The 22,124-nt window shown below is 35.7% G+C and overlaps 1 protein-coding gene across 8 annotated transcripts in view; it reads right to left on the bottom strand.

The window, feature by feature from the left end:
• Positions 1-156: 156 nt before the first annotated feature.
• The window catches only part of DZIP3 (DAZ interacting zinc finger protein 3), a 71,327-nt gene continuing 49,359 nt past the window's right edge, over positions 157-22,124 (bottom strand). For 3 of the 8 annotated variants that reach the window (XM_058661846.1, XM_058661843.1, XM_058661841.1), the window contains 12 exons: positions 18,186-18,254; positions 15,487-15,583; positions 13,799-13,902; positions 12,859-12,946; positions 10,164-10,265; positions 9,727-9,777; positions 7,489-7,614; positions 5,428-5,567; positions 3,533-3,653; positions 2,907-3,050; positions 2,728-2,829; positions 157-1,232 (listed from right to left, as the gene is read on the bottom strand). In XM_058661846.1, the coding sequence (XP_058517829.1) occupies positions 1,122-1,232; positions 2,728-2,829; positions 2,907-3,050; positions 3,533-3,653; positions 5,428-5,567; positions 7,489-7,614; positions 9,727-9,777; positions 10,164-10,265; positions 12,859-12,946; positions 13,799-13,902; positions 15,487-15,583; positions 18,186-18,254 (1,255 nt within the window). In that variant the 3' untranslated portion in view covers positions 157-1,121. Of the gene's footprint in view, positions 1,233-2,727; positions 2,830-2,906; positions 3,051-3,532; positions 3,654-5,427; positions 5,568-7,488; positions 7,615-9,726; positions 9,854-10,163; positions 10,266-12,858; positions 12,947-13,798; positions 13,903-15,486; positions 15,584-18,185; positions 18,255-22,124 lie in introns of those variants that run through there. The other 5 variants (XM_058661847.1, XM_058661848.1, XM_058661845.1 and 2 more) reach the window with 4 other exon arrangements.

Below are 22,124 nucleotides of genomic sequence, written 5' to 3'. Positions count from 1 at the left end.
AACTAAACACATGTACAATACAACATTTATACAATACTGTTTTCAAAATATATTTTTAACTTCTAACAATAAAAGTTTTCTGGTACAAGTTTTGGATCTGCAACTTACTCAGTGGGCATCACGTTATCACAAGCAATATACAAAGCTTCCCCCACTTACCCTCTGCCCAGGACATGAAACCAGATATTCTGAAAATGGAAAATATAATCTCTCCAAAACACAAATATTAAGCTCCTAGATGATACTTACAGAGACTATAACTTATTAATTATCAATTGAACAAGTAACTTAATAGACATTTTAAAATGATTCCAGCCATGTATAATACTTCAACTACTTCCTGATTTCTAATTCTGGGAATATTTATTTTGCTTCTGTTGTATAAGACATTGAGAATACGAAGGAAGATCAGACATGTTCCAGTGTGTGCTGGCAAATAGATAAATCTTTGCTTATCTCATTTAGCAATCCCTATGGTATAAATACTCCCACTGTGGTAGAATTCAAACTACCAACAGTTTCACAAGTGGCTCACAAATTTTTTAACTTTATGAATCGTCTTTCATAAGCCACTATGATCCAGCTCTGAAATAGGGTCTGGCTTCTAGCTGTAAGTAGTTTATAATCTCATCAGACCATACATATTATAGATTTGAAAAGAATGGGAAAAAGAGACATGGAACAACAACTGTATTTGTTACAGCTGGTTTTAAAAATTATAAAGAACAATAAAATCAGTAGAATTTTCCTACTTCTCTTTTCCTCCACTTTTTTTATATTTCAGGAAACAAAGATGTATTTTACTTGAGGTAAAGTAAGCGTTGAGTAGAAAAAGAAGGAAAAAAGTCATGAAGAAATATACTATGCTATTGTGTTCACAATAAAAGAAAAAGCTTACTATGACAATAGCATGTGTGATCACTAAAATTTTATCTTTAAGATCCTTCACTTCAGTTTACAAGTCCTGAAGATTTGTCCTGGCATTTTTGGCTGCCATTTTGATGAGATTAACATACATCTTTAGTATGTTACTGAACAGCACACTGTTCCACACCATTCACATAGAACTAGATTTTGGAATAGTAACATTGAGCTTTCTCTGCACAGTCATCTGCTTTGTATCAGATCTTGGGCAACTGCCGGCTGGGGTGACCAGGGAACTCTTCCGGCAGCAAAACACGGAGTCTGCAGGTTGGGCACGTCCCCCGTTGCGTCAACCACGGTCTAATGCACTAAGGAATAAACAGACTGATGTCAGTCCACCAGATTTAGCCCAAAGGAGGCAGCTGTCACTGAGTACCAAGATCATCAACTAGACTTATGCTGTGCAAGGGATCTTAAAGCCTCACCCTGTGAACTGCTGAGCTAACTTCTACAAACATAACACCCTCTCTGCAGTGCATTTTCCAGCCAGTTCTATTGACAGTCTTTCCTTAATCCTTTTTTATAGGACGGACAGCAGTTCTTCCTGATAAGGAGACTAAGGAGGTTTGTTATACTGTTTTTGCTTTGTCATAATATAAAAATTAAAATATACATTGCAATCCAGAAGCAGTTATAATTAAACACATAAGAGATACTAATACATGGCATAAAGGCTTATAGTGTTCTAAAGCTAAAAATCCTTAAAGGTGGCTATACTGCAAGGCTGTTTTCTTCAATGAATATGGTAGCTATGAACAATTTGTTGAGCCATTAGATTGCATACTAAGAACAAATAATTTTTATCTGTATGAATAATAGGGACAGATCAGAAGACAGATGATTAAGTAATATAGGGAAGATTCACCAACTCTAAAAAGGTAACCTGAATGAATTATGTGCTTGCTGTTCAAAGGCAATGGTAATAAACTGCATGAAATTTGTTAAACCTTTATATCTAAATTGCTGAAACTTTTAAAACTTCAAAATGGGAAATTCAGATGGCTAAATAGCTATCCTGGAGCTATTGTGTGATTAGCTATTTTCTGTATGTCTCTTCATATCAGACCATGTGTAAAATAGAATTCTGTACTAGGTACTATATGCTATATCTTTGACTCAATGTTTTAGAAATAAGGCTTGAATAAGCACTGTTCACATTCCTGAGAAGATTTTCCTGGGAATTATCTTTTTTCCTCAGTTGATATCTCTACAACAGATAGACTGATGCAGATATCTAGAGAGAATTTATATCATAAATTGTATCTCATTTAGCAATAGTTAGAGCAGCAACATCAGGAGTTACTGTATACAATAAACACCAAGAATCACAAAAGCTAAACCAGCCTCCTATTTATCCAGCATCAAAACTCAAACCTATAAAAAATACAAAAGTCTGTTGAGGGTTGCTCTTGTTTCATAATAATATGGAGTAATCATTTTGCATCATCCTATGCAAAATTCATATTATGTCACATTGAAATAATATCATTGCTTGCTTCCTAAGTAAAAAGCCATACCAACCAACATTTCTCCCAGTTGTAGTCAAGGAAATCATGCCTACTGTGTGCCATTTTAATCTTAAATTGCCTTCCACTGTTCTCTTATATTATATAGAAATTTGAGAGAGCCTAGTACAATCTAATTGATGGCTATATACTGCTGAGAGGGGAGCTGGGAATGTTTCTGTGTTGTACACAAGAGTACAGAATTATTCTAGTGGAACACATGACAAGGCCGTGGATGAGGACACAGGTGCATGTGCCTGATTCTTCCTTGGCTGATTCAGAGTACAGGTGCAGTCACCTGAGAATGAAATTTGTGAGCACAAGGCAAAACTGAAAGGTTTTCTGGAGATAGATTCTCATGACAGATCACACAAGGTTCCTCTTCTTCTTCCTCTGTCTCCTAGGGAAGACAAATGCAACCTTAAGTTTGTTTGTTTTGCAAAAATTTTTGAGTGTGCTCAATTTTTCTAGTCTTACCAAATTATTGGCTCCTTCCCATTTGGCAGAACCTTGTGAACTGAGGGGTCTCCAGGGTGATTTGGGGGCCTGGGCAGTGTTAGCCTGTGATAGAGAATGACTGGGCGAAACACAGCTAGTGTTTGATGCTGATTTTCCTTGACTCTGAAAAACAGAAAACTGTATTTTTAAAAAGAATTATTCTAAAACAGTAGCACAGAATGGGATATAGCAAGAATTAGTAAGAGGTCAAGTAATAAGATTCACTAGAAACCTTGAAACAAAATGCTGGCAATACTTATACAACTAGAATTAGATAAAGACGAAAATCATACCAAATGTTCTTTTAATTAAAGTAACTCTTTCCAGAAAATTAGAAACAATGTCTGGAAACCTTCAAAGAACTTAGAGTAAGTTCCAAGTTCATCTGTTCTATTCAACAATAATTAAGTGATAAGTGATAAGTGATAGGTCTTTCAAAATTATTTCTAGCTTCAAATCTCAAGTTGAAGTTACTAAATATTAATTAGCAACTTAAGAATGGAAGTTACTGATTTTCTGAAATTGTTATGGAGATAATTAAATATCTATTAGATATAATAGTAGATAGTTTTTTTATTTTATTTTGTTGATGTTTTTGTCTTTACCTGTGATCTTTTAGGGTCAATGAATTGTGAAATCTTAAAAACAATTTCATCAAATGTTAACCCAGATAATGACTTCCCATGAGCATCTTTCACTTTTCGTAAAAAGTCTGCAAGGTCTTTTCTGAAAGAGAATAAAGAGTAGTGGTGATTTTTCCCTATTGCCTCGAGTATGTGCTTTCCAAATGAGATATTATATGATTATTGTGGAGTTTACAGACATGACTCTTACGTCTTTGATCTGAAAGCATGGTGGCATGGAAGGGCGGTTAGCACGGTGATTAAGATGCATGCACGCCACGCCAGAGCACCTGGCTCCGATTCCTGGCTCTGCTATCCACCTCCATCTTCCTGAATGCTGACCCTGGGAGACAGTATTGACAGTTCAAGTAACTGGGCTTCTACCCTCTATATGGGAGCCCTGGATTTAGTTCCCAGTTCCTCTCAGATAAACATTTTAAAACACAAACACAGATTCACCTGCACTTATCCTAAAGCAGATGAGAACTCACAATTGTGTGTATTGATACTTAATGTGTTCATGAGCGATAAAGCTTATTATGTACTTTCTTTCCAAAAGGAGATTTCCTTGTTTTTAAGGGCTGACTATAAAAATAATTAATCTACATATTAAAACACAGAATCCTTTATTCCTCAGATGGTTATTCATGCAGGACTAAAATATTCCTTTTTGGTTTATCTTTTCTATATGTGTTAATAGTCTAACTTTTATAAAACTCAATCAGGAAAGGAAAAAAGCTTAAAAGATACAGGATTTGGGCCAGGTAGCGTGGCCTAGCAGCTAAAGTCCTCGCCTTCAACTCTCCAGGATCCCATTTGGGCGCCGGCTCTAATCCCGGCAGCTCCACTTCCCATCCAGCTCCCTGCTTGTGGCCTGGGAAAGTAGTCGAGGACGGTCCAAAGCTTTGAGACCCTGCACCCGTGTGGGAGACCCGGAAGAGGTTCCAGGTTCCTGGCTTCGGATCAGCACAGCACCCACTGTTGCGCTCACTTGGGGAGTGAATCATCGGACGGAAGATCTTCCTCTCTGTCTCTCCTCCTCTCTGTATATCTGACTTTAAAAAAAAAAAAAGATACAGGATTTACATGATAAAGAGCCTACATTATGTTAATATATATGCCCTTGTCCAGTTCTTAAGGTTTACTAATTTAAGGCCTGCATGTATATTTTTGGTAAGATGGGGAGGGATGAAATATTCTTCTTTCCCGAATGAAATGTCGTGTCATCGACTGTAAACAATTGTCTTGCTCCATGATCTTATCATTAGTGCTTATCTATTTATAATTGCTAAAGTCTTATTTTTATATATTCACTATACTGTAAATTTTAAAATCAGAAATTAATCCTGAAGTATAATGGAATATATATTTAATAAACAAACATCTTGGTCTTTGGATTAGAATACTGGAAACTGAAGTGTTTCTTTGGGTGTAAGAGTGCAATTTTTTGAAAGACTTTTTATTTGTGTAGGAGGAATCTGCTAAAGTCAGACTGCGAAACCATTCTTCCTGCATTTAACTAAGTTCCCTAACAAAGATGTTTTAAGCACCCTCAGTAAAATTGAAGAAACTGAAAACTGATGGTGTTTGGGCTTATACAGTACACAAGCAACCTACAGTTTGTTATGGGACTAGGTTATTAAGGTAATTATTGCAGCCAATAACTTTACAATTGAGTATGTTTATGACTAGTTGTACTTAAAAAATCATTTTATTATTTTCTATGATACATTAACTTACTCGGGCAATGGTATGGAATTATCCGCAGGATTTTATGTGCTGTGAAATCCGCAGGATTTTATGTGCTTGGCATAAGTACAACTATGGTAGCTGCAGACAGTGAGATGTACTCATAACTACACAGTGAACAGTGGTACCTGGTCTGTTGTGGAAAGGCAGTTTTCAGCCTATCCGTAAGCCTCTCCAAATTCATCATTGAAGGATCACCTCCTGGACTTGCACCAGGAGGTACATTTTCTCCCACAGGTGTTGGCATACTCCAGGCTATGCCAGTCATCTATAAGAAGCACAGTTAGAACCCATCAGCCTTAATTATTTAGAAGTTACATTCCATCTCAATAATTTGACTGACATGTATGTTAACATTTACAACTATTTTAACGTGTTTGCTGAGTTCGCTTTAGTAACTGCAGAGAAGCACACAAATACAAGTAGATATATATGCTTAAGCATGAAATAACCATCAAATATGTTTAGCTAAAAAAATCTGTTTTAGAAAATTTGGTGAGTTTTTAATGTATTAAAAAATGTTTATGAAGGACAAGAACACTGCCCAGAAGAAACTGGATCTGCTCCAGCATTAAGTTTTTCTTGTAATTTTTTATCAGTTATCATATTCAAATTATAAGGCACTTTAATCTTTTCAATACAATTTTATCTTGGTTTATTTTAGTTTTGTGTAATCAAGCTAGATGAGCAATATCATAATCTAGTGATATGAAATGCTACTTATTTAGCATACTGAGATTTATAAACAGTTTTTTTGTAGATGGGTAGCTTCTAGAAAATAAGTAGAATTCATTTGACCATAAATTTCAAGAAGTACCAATTAGCAATAAATTGGTATTACACTTAAAAAAAAAAATAAGATAGTGGCTGGTGCAGTGGCTTAACAGGCTAATCTTCTACCTTGCAGCACCAGCACCAGCACCCCACACAGGCACTGGGTCTAGTCTGGCTGTTTCAATTCTAACAGAGCTCCCTGCTTATGACCTAGGAAAGCAGCAAAGGATGGCTCAAGTGTTTGGGCCACTGCAACCACACAGGAGACAGGGAAGAAGCCTTGGATCTGCTCAGCTCCGGCCTATGGGGAATGAAGCAGTGGATGGAAAATCCTTTCTCCCTGGCTCTCCTTCAAAACAAACAAACAAAACTAAATAAGAACTGCCTAGAATGTACTTTTAGGCAAACATGTGTTAGAAAATTTTTCATTAATTATAACTAACATAATTCTTGCAGAAAAATATTCTCTCTTGAAAAAAAAATTACCTTGGTCAGGATTACAAATAATAACTCCAGTCATTTAAAATATCTTTATTCCTTATTCCTTTTCAGCTTTGGAGAAATCTTATCTGGTCATTTGTAACTAGGAAGATTTTCAACTTTATGGTAAATATTCCAATATGATGCTATCTATATGGTCTATTTAGATAGAGTTGAAGCATTGATCTTTGTATTTATGTATACGTGTTTGTAAACAAAATTTTTCTTTGGTTTTGTGCTATGACTGAGTTTCTTGTGGTCGAACTTTTTCACTTTCCAACAAATGCTGAAAATAAATTATTTATTAAAAATCACACTATCTTGGGCCCGGCAGCGTGGCCTAGCGGCTAAAGTCCTCGCCTTGAACGCCCTGGGATCCCATATGGGCGCCGGTTCTAATCCCGGCAGCTCCACTTCCCATCCAGCTCCCTGCTTGTGGCCTGGGAAAGTGGTCGAGGACGGCCCAATGCATTGGGACACTGCACCCGCGTGGGAGACCTGGAAGAGGTTCCAGGTTCCTGGCTTCGGATCAGCGTGCACCGGCCTGTTGCAGCTCACTTGGGGAGTGAATCATCGGATGGAAGATCTTCCTCTCTGTCTCTCCTCCTCTCTGTATATCTGACTTTGTAATAAAATAAATAAATCTTTAAAAAAAAAACACACTATCTTAGATAGTTACCTATTATAGAAGCAAAACTGTGATGAAGGACTCCGTGGCACAAACACACTTAAAGTATAAAGGTAAGCTAACATCAGTTCATGAAGAGACAAACAAAATATACAATACTCTTACTTAGTGTAGTGCCTCACAGGAATCAATCAATCCATCATCATCACCATGATTATCACAAAAACAAATGAAGAAAAGACATTCAGGAAGCCCACTTTAATGATAAACAACTAATATCTATTTCACCAAGAAAGGCTATTACTACCAGAGGAGATCTAGGCTGGCCCGCTGTCGCGATGACTCCAGGGCAAACAGCAGGCATTTGAGGAACAGTAAGTATGGGTCTGAAGAAGGAGTCTTTCACAAGGGGTCTTCCTAAGAATTGCTGCATCTGAAACAAAAAAGGTAAAAGAGAACCCCAAGTTAACACACACTTATATTCTTATACAGGCAAAGTTTTAAACTCATAGAACAACATATGGAAGGACTTGAAATCCACACACAAACCACATGAAGAACAAAGTATAAGAGCCCTCCAAAAATCAAAAGGAAACTGTATTTTATGAAAAAAATTAAAGATTTCAAAGCATTTCTATATCATAACACACTTGTCTTTAATTCCAATTTTCTATAAACTTTCTGAAGTACCTCATACATAAAGAATATTAATTGAATATATGAATATCTGAAAGCAAAGGGGTGTGGGATAGCAAAAGAGCACTGCAAAGCAGAGAAAGCAATTAGACTCTGATCCTACTTTCTCTGCACATAATTGGTGGCCCTAGGTACTGAGTTCCTAACCCATAAAATTGCAGGGTTAGATTTATTGGCTTCGGTTCTGTCCCAGTGCTTATAACAGTACAATGTACAAGGAGATTCTCAATGAATTCTGTGTTGGTGGACAATACTGATACTCAAAAATTATATTATGACGTACCAGAAAAATACTGCTTTCTCCATTATATTTGATGGCATCCCACATTTATGTTTAGGTCACAGGACAGCAGCAAGATGAAGTAAGATTTTCCCACAATAAATCGCTGCTATGATTGTATTACTGCACTTTGGAAAACCAGACCTTCCTAGTTGTTATCAGTAGTAGACATACCTTACTGGATGGAGTACAGGAGGGGACAGATTTATTGAACATCTACCAATGCCAGACTTAACACTGGCATTCAACTTAAAGCAGTAAGAATTAAAGAACAATTTGTTGAAATTATAAGAAAAAGTTAACACACTACTAAGTAATGGTTACAAAAGCAACAAGGTATAGTGTCAATGGAGCACTTGACAATAGATTGGAATGTCATCTCGTTAACACTACTAAGGGAAAAATCTATGTCTTCTAGGCAAGAAAAACATACTTTTTGTGACAACTAAAATATTGACTCTAAGTGAACATTAGATACGAAAAAATTTTAATGTTCTAAGTAACACAATTGCTGACATCCTACATAATAAGAGTTTCATTTTTAGGATACATCCTGAAGAATAAATTTGTGAAATGATACCTGGAATTTGCTTAAAAATATTTCAATTAAGAGGAAAAAGTTGAAAACAAGTCTGACTAAATGTTGATAATGTTGAGGCTTGTTCTTGTGTTTTCAGAGGTGTGTTGGATTACTTTTAAATGAATTTCAAAACCTATATGTTCTAAAGTTTTTAAATTAATTGATGAATGGTGGGACTGACTCAATAGCACTGTCTCTTTGAGAATAACAAACACCTGACACTTCTTTGCGGATTAAGCAGGCAGGGTCCAATAATCAAGACACAATGCAATTTAAAATACTGCATTAAACTGGGAAGAATTCATTTTATCCAGATTAGTCAAGTTGGCCTACTACACACTTAAACTCCAGTGGCCACTCCTCAGAGATAGATCAGAGTTGAGTCATTTTAGATCACTCAGTATGACTTCTAATGATTGATGGGAAAATCAAAGTGTAGAATGGCCAGTGTTTCCAAAATCAGCTATAGTCACATATACAATCCTCCCTCATGTGTAGGCAGTCCTCCCTTCAGCTATATTTCTTCAATTTACAACAAATACCACAGTTAACAATGCTAGCATTTGTTCTCTCAAATTGCTCTATGGATGTTCAATGGTCACTGATGTTTAGAATTGAACACAACTATTAGCTTGAGCAAGCAGTGAAAATCATTAGGAAGCATAAAAGATATATACACATCCTTCAGATTATTGCAAAAGCATTTTTATTAACTACCACAGAGTCTAGTTGTCAGTTTCCATACTTAATCCAGCTTGGGTAGGTCACACCCCTTTATCCAAAGGGATAAAGGGCTGGAGGAGCAGCTGTTTTCCAGCTGTGTCACTGATAATAGACGGCTAAGATTGATGCAGGTTGGTCTGATTCCAGAAAAATCAAGAGAACAAAGAAACACTGTGTGTGTGTGTGCGTGTGCGCATTTCTGATTATAAGTTTATCCGATTACTTTGTTAGATGGCATTATTGTGTTAGATGACAGATTAGTTTACCTGAGTATGATGCACTTGCCAGTAGAAGCTGTCTGAATTGTTGGAGATAGGCTAGTACATAAAAACAAAGGAAAAAGTCTCAAGTACAGGAGTAAGTATGAATTTTCTCCTGAGAACTTCTGGTCATCTGTTAGTAACATGAAGACATTGGAAATTCTGTATATTTACCAGTTGTATCTTTCAATGTAGGTAAAATTGATACAATGCGTAAGAACAAATGAATAACTAAAATCCAGTGATACAACCTAGTGTATTACGTTCACTGACCCAGCCAACTAAGTGAATTCTTTGGTGACCAGCAAGTGTAGACAAAATCACCACTGGTATTTACAACATGTGTCTGTCCCTTTTGGAAAACACACTCTCATTATGCTCAGTTTTAGAGCCCTAAGTGTTTTACCAAAATGAAGATGGCCACTGTTTAAAAGTTATCTTACCAGTATCTCAGGACTGGGTGGTGGTGGTGGAAGCTGGACTGGAGGCAAAGTACTTAGTGCAAATCCTTGCTTCACCTTGTTGATTTGTTCATTATACTGTGTCTAGCAAAGAAGAAGAAATGTATTAGAGCCCAATCAAATATAAAGAAACAGCATATGAGAATACTTGTTATAGCTTTGAATAATACATCAGAGCAATGATCCTCACTATATTTTAGAAACAACATAAAAAGTTTTTAATGATGCCTAACCTATTTTAGAAATCAGCTCCAAATCAGGAACCACTGATATACAGGATTCTAGATGCCACAAATAATATATTGGCCAATAAATTTGAAAACAATTATTTATAACAGAGAGACAAACTAGATGCACATGTTTATTCAACAACAAAATAATCTGATTAAAGATGCAAAAATGACCAAAACACACACTTCAAAAAATACATAGTAATGACCAACAAATATTTGAAAATACGTTCAAAATCACTAAGCATTAAAGAAATGAGAATCAAAACCACAATAAAAGACCACATACTCCAATCGGAATCTCTATTATCAAAAAAGTAAAAAAAAAAAATCAAGTATTTCTTTACATTGTACAAATACACACAAAGAAAAATCCCAAAAGAAACTTCTGACTTTTGAGAATACTTATTAAACAAATATACTGTGCTTATCTCAAAGGCTATATACCTCTCAGTGTCTCCAGCTCCATATGTTTTAATACCTTGAATTTTGCTAAAAACAAGATGAACATCCTGGAAGCTCAACAACACGTTTTCAACAGTTTTGGCATGCTGGTGTTGTGATGGAGCAGGTAAGGCTAATGCCTGTGATACCAGTACCTTGCATGGGTGCAGGTTTGAGTCCCAGTTGTCCCACCTCTGATCCAGCTCCCTGCGACTGAGACTGGAAAAGCAGTGGGAGACAGCCTGAGTGCTCGGGCCACTGCCCACACATGGAAGATGCCAATGAAACCTCTGGCTTCAGCCAGGCTCAGCCCTGCCCACTGCAGCCATGTAAGGAGTGAACTAGTGGATGGAAGGTATCTCTCACTCTCACTCTCTCCTTTCGTCCTGCCCTCTCCCTTCTTCTGTGCATCAATACCTCTCCAAGTTGCATTTCAAATACAGAAAATAAATCTTAAAATATGAAAACATTTTTGGCATTTATACCTTCTTCACTTTACTATATTGTTTGGCAAATACCAAATTGTGAAAAATAGTCTTACAAAAAAATCAATAGAGACTTCCATATAGAGGACATGTGCATGAAAGAAGACAAGGATAGAGAATAAGTGGTAAATCTTTGGAGGCCAAAACTTCAATAAACCAAGAGAGATGATAAGCATCACTACAGCAGACTGAACAAGACTCGAAGGACACAACAAGAACCACAAGGAGGAAACTGGACAAATCTGCAACGCTTCAAAGCAGCTATTCAAAACTGAATCGTTTTTTTGCTGGTAGTGTTTTGAGATCACAGGATAACCAACATTATATATCAACCTTAACATATAAATATAAAAGACTCCAAATTAGAGGCCGGGTGGCAGTCTCCCATATGGGCATCAGTTCATATCAGGCTGCTTACTTCCAATTCAGCTCCCTAGTCTGGGAAAGCAGTCCTTGGGCCCCTGTGCCCATGTGAGAGACCCAAAGAGAGCTCTTGGCTCCAAATATCCTCAGCTCCAGCCTTTGCAGTCATTTGGGGAGTGAACCAGTACATAAAAGATCTCTTTTTCCTTCTCTCTGTTCTGTAAATCTACCTTTGAAATAAAAATAAATAAATCTTTTCTAAAAAAGACTCTAAGTTAATTAACAAATACTCAGTGGGTTAAATGTTAGATAATCTTTAACTTATTAAATGGTCCTAATTCTATTAAATTAACAATTAATTACTTTGCATAATGGAAGTTACATAAAATAAGTTAGGATTAAAAACTACTACAAACCTAGCTGATTTTCCTTTTACTTTTATAAATATATCCTTAGCAAGACCAATGTAAGACTTCTTAAAGATTGGTTCATTTGTTTGAAAAAAAATTTTCTGCTGGTTCATTCAAGTTTTTGGTCTTTTAAGATTTGCACTTATTCCCTATCCTTCTTTTTTTCCATTCACATGTCCTCCCTATGGAAGTAATCAGAGTGATCTTGCACTTGCTACTTTATCCTTCAAATGGCTGCAAGAGCCAATGTTGGTCCAGGCTACAGCTGGGAGCCGGAAACTCTATCTGGGTCTCTTACATGAGTGGCAGTGGTTCAAGCATCTGAGCCGTTGTCTACCGCTTCCCAGGTGTGTTAGTAGGAAGCTGGATTGGAAGTGAAGCAGGCAAGACTAGAACTATAACACGAAATGCTGGGTACTCCAGTAGCAGCTTAATTGACTACATCACAATGTAGATCTCAAAATATTTATTTTTGATTAGGGCAGCTAGTCTTATAATTCTAGGAAAACAAGGCATGAATGACGATTTTTGAGTTAATCATTTTCTGGAATAAGGATCGAAAAGATCTCTACAATCAATAAGCATTAAAAGTAATAAATCTCAATTGTAAAGCATCAACTTTGATACATGAAAATTTTCTCCCTTACATTCCTCTATTGACTGCTTTTAATTTTAGATGTCTTCCTTAAGAATACACCACCCATAACATTTCATCATTTTATTCTAAGTATATTTCAGGACTTACCCGAAGGAATGCAATCTTGTTTCTAACATCAGCCACGATGGCATTCCAACTATCTACTGCAGCCTTTAATTGAAGTGATTCTAGGTTGCTGGTGTAGAAAAGCAGATACATAATCAATCTCTTTGCTTTTAGGTAACACACAGCTATCCACAGATTTCTGTTACATGGCCTGACATATGTAAACAATACAAAACAATAAAAGTACCTCCATGCCATCAATTACCTCAAATGAGTACTAAGACACATGGAAATTACTAAAGACTGGCAACATATAACAATTTCTAAGAGCAAATATTTACGTTTGCAGTGTGCCACATTTTTTTAATAATTTATGTTTGAAAATTACTCTTCTATAGCAAAACAGGAAGCTATAAGGAGTGAATTCTAAGGAGTGAATTTTCATGTTAGCCCTTATTTTTATCTAAACTTATTTCAGAGGTGTTTACAATCAAGAGTTATCAGAGAAGACAAATAGAAAAGTTTTCCAGGGTTTGGCAGCGTGGCCTAGTGGCTAAGGTCCTCGCCTTGATCCCATATGGCTGCTGGTTCTAATCTCAGCAGCTCCACTTCCTCTCTATCTCTCCTCCTCTCAGTATATCTGACTTTGTAATAAAAATAAAATAAATCTTTTAAAAAAAAAAGTTTTCCAGTTAGAATCCATCTGATTTTATGAAGTTTTCATATTCATGAAATGTGACTTGTGATCTATACCTCATACACAGCTTTTTTCATATATTGCTTTTACAGTTCTCAGTCGACTTCGGTGATTTGGTGTAAGCAATAAAATATAAACATCAAAGTAACTAAATGACTTTGGAAATTTAACAAAATGAAGGTTCCTTGATGATATATATAGATATGACAAACCACAGTTTATGTGTGCCTGAAAGGCACTTGTGGATCTCTTGTGACAATCTGTGCAGGCTGGAGGGAGGCTCACCTGGCCGCCATGTGAGTCACCCTGGCCAGCTGACTGAGACACTCCTTTTCAGTCTGCTCTAGATGAAGCAAGCCAAAATCTCTTCGACACTGTAAAAAATATACCTACAGATGTTTTTAGAAAGAGAAAATGAAATTGAAAGCATCCTTCTTGCAAATGAATATCCTCTTATCAATCATTTCAACTAAATTTTAAGCTTTCAATTCCTTTAAACAGCACTTTGATTTTCTGATCATTCCTGACACAATACAAATTTTTTTTCCCAATGCAATTCTGGTAATCTAGTATTCAATGGCTATTGGTTTTAAAAACATTCTAGAACATTATTTTTCTAAATGTGTGCATGTATATATAAACAAATACATAAATGTAGTGTGTACATTATATATATTATATATTATATATTATAAATATATATTATATATATATAATATACACACACATATATATACACACACAGATACAGGATCATCTTGGAAACCGAAATGATGCCTTGGTCCCTCGGTCTCACAGATTCTAACTTAATTGATATTGGATATAGTCTGGCACTTCAGTTTTTAAAAATCCTCAGGTATGCAGCCAAGTTTGAGAACACTCAAAAGAATATATATACAATACATAAATAGAAGCATATAAGTATACAAATATTATATCAACTTCTTCCTCTGTCCCCCATCACTGAAGAGCTAATAAAACATAATCAGAAGATATGAAAAAATATTTTAGTTTAAGCGTGTCCTTGGAGATCATAAGGTGTAACAGCTCTAACATGAGAAGTATTCTTTCCACATTGTAACTGATGTTCCCTTAGCCACCACCCCCATTTTTTTTTGCTATTAATCGCTCCATATTCACTAAAAAATTATACTCATGGACAGAATTAGGTGTTAGTAAATTCTTCCACTCTAAAATTACTAACAGGAGCAAAAAGAAACTTCCTGACAGTGTACAACTCTAAATTTTCATGTAATCTGAGCTTTTTCTTTTGCTAAAGCAAGCAGGGTCCCATCAGTTCTCCAGTGTTTAGATATCACTCCTTGGTTGTGGACTTCAAAATTCCAACTACTCTGCTACAGAACACAGCTTACCCTTGACAGAGTTGGGAAGGTGTGTAATGCTTTTATGTCAGCGAGCTCTCCAAAAATGTGAATCTTACTGTATACCAAGTTTGGTTATCTATAAATAAAAATTACATACACAAGATACAATCATGTTTCTTTTGAGAGACCCTAGCTGTGATGGTCTAAGCTAACTTAGAAGAAATTGGGTGACATTTTTGGGGTCTGGAAAGTAAGTTTGTTTTTGACATTAGGGTTTTTAATGTATATATAACCTCTGGAATATCTATATAGGAAGGCGAGGAGAAAGGAGAAGTTATAGCAGCAGTGAAATATTATTCTGACAAGTGTGGCTTAATGAATTTATTTCATAAGCATTTCCAAAGATGTTCATGTTTGTTATACAGACTGAAATAGACTAACTTGCTGAAATCACTGAAGAAAACAATATTAAAAACTGATGTATTCATACACAGTATGTCAAAACAGCACCCAAGTTTGAGCTGTGTTTTCCTAGTTCGTCCTAGGATGGCTTGTTTCACTTAAAAAAAAAAAAATTCCAGTCCTTTACCATATTAGAATTCAAGTAAAGATTCCTCCTCTCATCTCCCTCCAAACCTTCCTCATTACCTCGGCTGTCAGGGCTCTGCTGGTTTCTGCATTCAGTTTGTTTACATATGTTTTCATCGTGCTTTCCAGATTATGCTTCTCTATTTCCCACTGAGATCTGAAACAAACATAGGATCATTAAAGAATCAGCAACACTATACTAAGGACAGCCAATCTTTGTAATCTTATCCCTTCTACTATGTGACAATGCAGTGAGAATGGTAATCTAGAGGAAAACGGATTTTCACCAGACGCTGAAACTGTAGTGCTATGGTTTTGAACTTTCCAGCCTTCAAAAATATGAGAAATAAACTTCAGTTGTTCATAAACCACACAATGACAATTTGTTCTAGCAGCCTAACTTAAGACGGCAAGTAAAAGAAGAGAGAATTTTACTGCTTATCTTAAAAGATGTGTTATGAAATTCCACTCAGGTAATACATATAAGGCATTTTATTTCTGCCATAGAAGTACTACATGTTAGATATTTTTATGATTAATGCATTTTACATAAAAGCCTTTTTAACAACCTCAACAATAGCACTTATGTAGGTTTTACTGGTTTTGTCATAAAGTGGAGTCACTGCATTAAAATACTTTACTGCTTATTTCAAAGCTCACACTTAATCCCTTAGAACGAAAACATATTTTAGAGCCTGAGGATGGATAAAGAAGATGATGTAGTAAGAGTACTGGTTCTGCAGGGTAGTATGGAAAATAGCCACCTACAGCTTCTTTTTTTACTCTATCAAACACTTTGAATTCTAGAGCACAAATGAAACTATCTTTAATGAAAACAATGACTTGAAAACACAGCATTATAATAGAGATGACCATAAAAGGCATCCTCCATGCTTTATTATTATAAACCCCTGTAATACTGGAGGAGCTAACAAACATTAGTGAGAATTCTTAATAACAGCATATTGTAAATACCATTAAGGTAAATATTCTTAGTAAGAAAAGGAAAACCAAAATATTCAAGCAGATATATTAATGCAACAATAAGAAGGCTTATTTAGCCATTAAATATTTTGTAAAATTTGCTTATGAGAAAGAAATAGTACTTCAATAATACTTAAAATCATTAATTAAATGATATCATCAGGAAAACAAAAGTCAACTCACTGACTGAACAAAAGAAATCTGAAAATCATAGATCTGATAGGGGATTTGTATCCAGAACATATCAGAAATTCTCAAAACACAGCAATAAAGGGAAAAGCCAATTTTAAAAACGAGTACAGGATTTAACAGATGTATTTTTCCAAGAATATACACATATGTCAATAAGCACATGAAAAGATGCTCAACATGATTACTTATAAAACTACAAATCATAACCAACATACTATACTATTTTCATGAGACACAATTAAAACAAATAATCCAACATGTATTACTGAAAATGTAGCTTGGCAATTCCTCAAAAAGTTAAATAGAAAGTACAGTGATGATCCAGGGATTGCATTCTTTGGTATAAACCCAAGATATGAAACATGCTTATTAAGAGCCAGAAAATGATATGTAAGTTTATTGCTGAAAAACAACATCACTTCTGGTAGCTAAATAACAAAATGTGAAATTAGACAGAAATGCTCACTCTTATTAAAAATGAAAGGTGGCATAACAAAACTTTGGCATAATATTTGTCCATTAAAAATGAGCACTAATGGGCTCGGCAGTGTAGCCTAGCAGCTAAAGTCCTCACCTTGCATGCACTGGGATCCCATGTTGGTGCTGGTTCTAATCCCGGCAGCTCCACTTCCATCCAGCTCCCTGCTTATGGCCTGGGAAGGCAGTCGAGGACGGCCCAAAGCCTTGGGACCCTGCACCCATTTGGGAGACCCAGAAAGGGAGACCCAGAAGAGGCTCTGGGCTCCTGGCTTTGCAGCAGCGCAGCTCTAGCCGTTGCGGAGTGAATCATCGGATGGAAGACCTTCCTCTCTGTCTCCTCCTATCTGTATATCTGAGTTTCTAATAAAAATAAGTCTGAAAAATGAGCACTGACACATGTTATTTGACTTTAGAGAACATGCGTGAAATCAAGGGACTCAATCACAGGAGGTCAAATTTCATATGATTTCACTTCATGAAACGTTTACAACGGGCGAATAAAGTACACCAATGTTGCCATAAGCTGACTGTTCTAGGAACAGTAATTAGAGAAAGACTTTCAATGGATATAAAGTTTTTTTGAGAGGTGACAAAATGTTCTAGAAAAAAATAATGATGGTGACTGTGCATACCACTGTGACTATATGAAAGAGCAATAAATTATATGTTAACAAAGTGGATTTTATGCTATATTGATTGTATCTCAAAAACCTGTTATAAGGGAAAAAAACCACCCACAAATAAAATCAGGTCAATCTGAATAAAACTCAGCCAGTTTGAAAAAGCACTCATACCTTATAATTTTGATTGCGATAAACAAATAATAACCCCAAGCATTAGTCCCTAACAGAAGTTTTTTTGGGAGATTAACTTTGGTAATGCGATCTGTTTCAGCAGTTTCCCGGGGCCAGAGTTAAGGTAACCATGCCTCCCACCTTTGATAAGACGCTTCTGGTTTATATCCACTGTTCTCACATGATTATGAATAGGTTCAATACCATGCTGAAAATTACAGAATGACGTGGCCACACAACTGCAAATCTGCTGAAGTGAAAACAGAGTTTGAAAAATAGCCCCAACCAAAGAAAAAGCTAAGTTTGTACCTTTTCAAGGAAAGTTGTTCCTTAAGGTTCTTGATTTCATTATCTTTAGCATGGATTTGACGCTGCAATCTACAAAGATATAAAAGTCATAAAATGTTAGAATGTTTTTTGGTCACTAACACATTCAGAACATATCTACTTGCAGCTGGGAAGCAAACTAAGCATTTGCACTTTAGGTCAGACACCTTGAGTCTGAAAACAGAGCTGGAATCCTACACCTGATCATTGTAAAATTTCTAATGTGGTTTTTCATATTTGATTTCCTCATTTCCAAACAGGGGAAACAAGTTCTAATGCACTGAACAAGAAAAAAGGAAAGAGGCAAGTATTATCTTTAGCTTCCAGCTCAACATTTAGAAAAAAATAAATCCCCAACTTTATTTTACTTTGCACACTCAAGTACAGAGCTGGTATTTCTTGACTTTCTAAGCCTACAGTGAGGTTAAGAACATTCAGTTCCTAAAAGAAACAGTACATCAAGTCATGCAAACTACGAAAGACAAAGTTAATTTTGAAAGAAATCCTATCTTGAATATAGAAGTAATGAGGCTGTATGCAAACAATTAAAACTATAAATTACAAGCAACTTGGTAGTTACATCACTTAATCGTGAAAAAGAAAAGCAAATTCAGAAAATATTAACAAGAGATCCGTTTAAAAAATTTCATGAAAAATTAAAAGTAATAACTTGTGGTTCACACACATTCATTCACACAGCACTTCAGTAATATTTTTATCTTGTAGCACTGTGTTTTTCATTGTCAGGTTTTTACATAAACCTGTAAATTAGCATTAGTATAGAAAGATTTCTAGCAAAATACATGTTTCATTAGTTCTCTGATAGCCCTAGGTTGGAATGCCGAATGCTGAAAGAATCACTTCTGTATGGCTGGAGAGTGGAACACTGGGTGTCACTAGACCACGCTCTCTTATTTTAAGATTCCTGAATGCCTCAGAGACTTATAGTCAATGTTTGGTTGGACCAAGAATGCAGTGGAAATAAATCAACTCTGTCAATACAAAGAGGCTATATTTTCAAATAAGAGATATAAGTTTTATTACTGTAGCATACAGAAATACCCTAAGTTGAACAGCAAATAGTAAAATTTCTAATATTGATATTTTCTTTAATTTGTATATTTCCATTATTTCAACAGATTGTCTATCTCTAGTTTAAAGTGGGTGACGAGACTTGATACAACTAATGGAGAATTCAGAATACCTGAACTAGTAAACAACAGAGGATAAGCTGGTGCAGCTGTAAGTTATCCAGATAGGATACTAACCACTGTAAATTCACGCAACCATAACATCTCGGTTCTAATAGCTCTTTAAAATAAAAGAGAAAAATTCCCAAGATAACTGGCTATAACGTTTATCATATGGATTTTATTTGACAGGTGTAGCTTGATATTTATTAAATGCTTAATGAAGTTTCTGTAAAACAGGCCACTTTTAAATAATCTTTATCAGTGCTTCAGTTAACATCAATAAATATGTGCCACTTACTGATAGTATGGTAATGTCTTAAGGAGGAAGCAAAAAGAATTTCCTCCTCCCTAATAAAACCCCATATTATAAAATAAAAGAAATTAACATTCACAGCTAGAGGGTATTTACTCTTGGGAAATATTTCAAATGAATTAAACAATCAAAGGCTTGAACGTTTACGACAGAATGCACACAGTGCTCATGATCTCCTTTCTGTTTGAACTTTTATTCTCCCATATCACTCTACTTAGTCTTAAATGCCTCGGGTCTTAAACATCTTTTTCTTTTAATAAATAAAATTTTCCCTTATCACAACAGTAAAAAGTACCCTTTACTCTTTAAAATCTATTTTAAGTATAGTTTTATTGGTTATATGTACTCTTATAAAAGGTTAAACACTTTTGAGATAATTGGATTCTACACAGAAATTCCACATACCCTTTCCCAAATTTCTCCCAACAAAAATTTTTTGCAAAATTATAATAATTAAGATATTGGTAATGACAAGGTAGACTGACACAGACATAACAGCTATGACAAAAAGTTATTTTTTATTTCTAGAGCTAATTGCACTTTTTCCACTACTATATCCTCCTTATAAACATGGAAGCACTAATACTTGCCTCCAATTTTTAACATTTTATAATTGCTACAATGTTATGGAAATGGAATCATACAATGTATGAGGCTTTTACCCCTCAGCAAAATTCCCAGGTGACTGGAGGGTCTGTACTGATACCAACATTTCATTCTGGGCTACAGTATTAATGTCTTGCTTTGAGGATTTATTAATCTTGTTTAAACAATTTTTTTTCTTTTAAGTTCATGGATTTTTCTCTATTGGTTTTGTTTTCAATTCCATTTTAAAATATAATCTTTACCATTGCCTTTTTTCCTGTTTACTTTGAGTCTCTGTATGAGATTGCAAAGTGAGAAATTATCATTTGAAGATTTTCTAATGTGTATAGTATTATCAATCTTCTTAGCATTACATTAGCTATGAGCTGTAAATTGTGACATATTGTAATTTAAGTTAATTACATTTTTTAAAGTGATGATTTATTTGAAGAGATACACAGATAGAGGGAGAGGCAGACAGTAAAAGAGCTTCCATGCCCTGGTTCACTTTCCAAATTGTTGCAACAGTCAGGATTGGATCAGACTGAAGCCAGGAACCAGGAAAGGCATCTTGGTCTCTTACATGGGTGGCAGGAGCCCAAGGACATGGGCTGTCTTCTGTCCTCCTAAGTGAACTGGCAGGAAGCTGTAATGAAAGTGGAGCAACTGGCACTCAAACCAGCACTATGCCATGAAATGATGACATTACAAGCAGGAGAATAACCTGCTACATTATATGCCAGCCCCCTATTTTCTCTCTCTTTTAAAGTTGCTCCTTTGATTATTTAGACACATGTTTTTCAGTTTCCCAATACTTGGAGGTTTTTTTTTTTTTATCTTCCTGTTTTGGGGTTTTGTTGTTGTTGCTGTTGTTTCTTACTGAGGGTTTGGGTTTGAAGTGTTGAACTGTAATTGTAGGTGAATCATAATTGTACATTTCTCTATTAGATCAATTAAATTTTGCTAACTGTATTTTTTTATTAATTATTTTGCATTATGTGACAGTTTCATAGGCTCTGGGAATCCCCCCACCCTTCCCCCTCCCCTCCCCCCTGGTGGATTCCTCCACCTTGGTGCAGTATTACAGTTCAAATTCAATCAAGATTCTTTCCTTGCAAACATATACCAAGCATAGTCCAGCTACTTATTGTCCAGATGGGTTGAACAGTTTCTTGGGGAGACCATTTCTGGTCTGAAGTTAGCTAACTGTATTTTGAGGTTCTCTTGTTGCTCCATAAATCTTCAGATTCTTATTTCTTCCTAGTGGGTGATATTTTAATATTATTAATATTCCTCTTTATACCCAGTAGCTTTCTTTATTCTGATAATCTGAGAGGTCACTCCTATTTTTTGTTATGTTTTGTTTTTTGATTGTCTGAATGGTAGTCTTTGCCTTTAATCTTGCTTTTACATTTTTCTTTCAATTTCAGAGTCACGAAAATGAAAGGGAATTGCATCTACTGAGCCAAGCTGAAGAGCAGTGAGGAACTCATTCTAGCCCTCCCATGTGTGCAGCAGGGCCATAATTAATTGGTAATGCTGCCTCCAGCATCTGCGTTAGGAAGAACCTGGACTTTCAGCACAGAAGCTGCACTTGGTCCCAGGGACTCCCCTGTGAGTGATGAGCATCTTTACCGCATGGCCAATGACTGGCCTTACGCTTTTGCTTTCAATCTATCTATACTGTTTAAAGTGAGTTTCTTGTCAGCAACGCATTGTTGGATCATATTTTCTGTTTGTTTTAAAATTCTATTTGCTGGAGTATTTACAGGCATACTTATAATACTGATAGTTAAAGTATTATTGATATGTTACGACTTAAGTATGACA

The sequence above is a fragment of the Ochotona princeps genome, chromosome 3 (genome assembly GCF_030435755.1).
Source record: "Ochotona princeps isolate mOchPri1 chromosome 3, mOchPri1.hap1, whole genome shotgun sequence".
Classification (NCBI taxonomy): domain Eukaryota; kingdom Metazoa; phylum Chordata; class Mammalia; order Lagomorpha; family Ochotonidae; genus Ochotona; species Ochotona princeps.
Note: the sequence above shows the minus strand (reverse complement) of the source record. Positions and strands in the feature narration are given on the sequence as shown.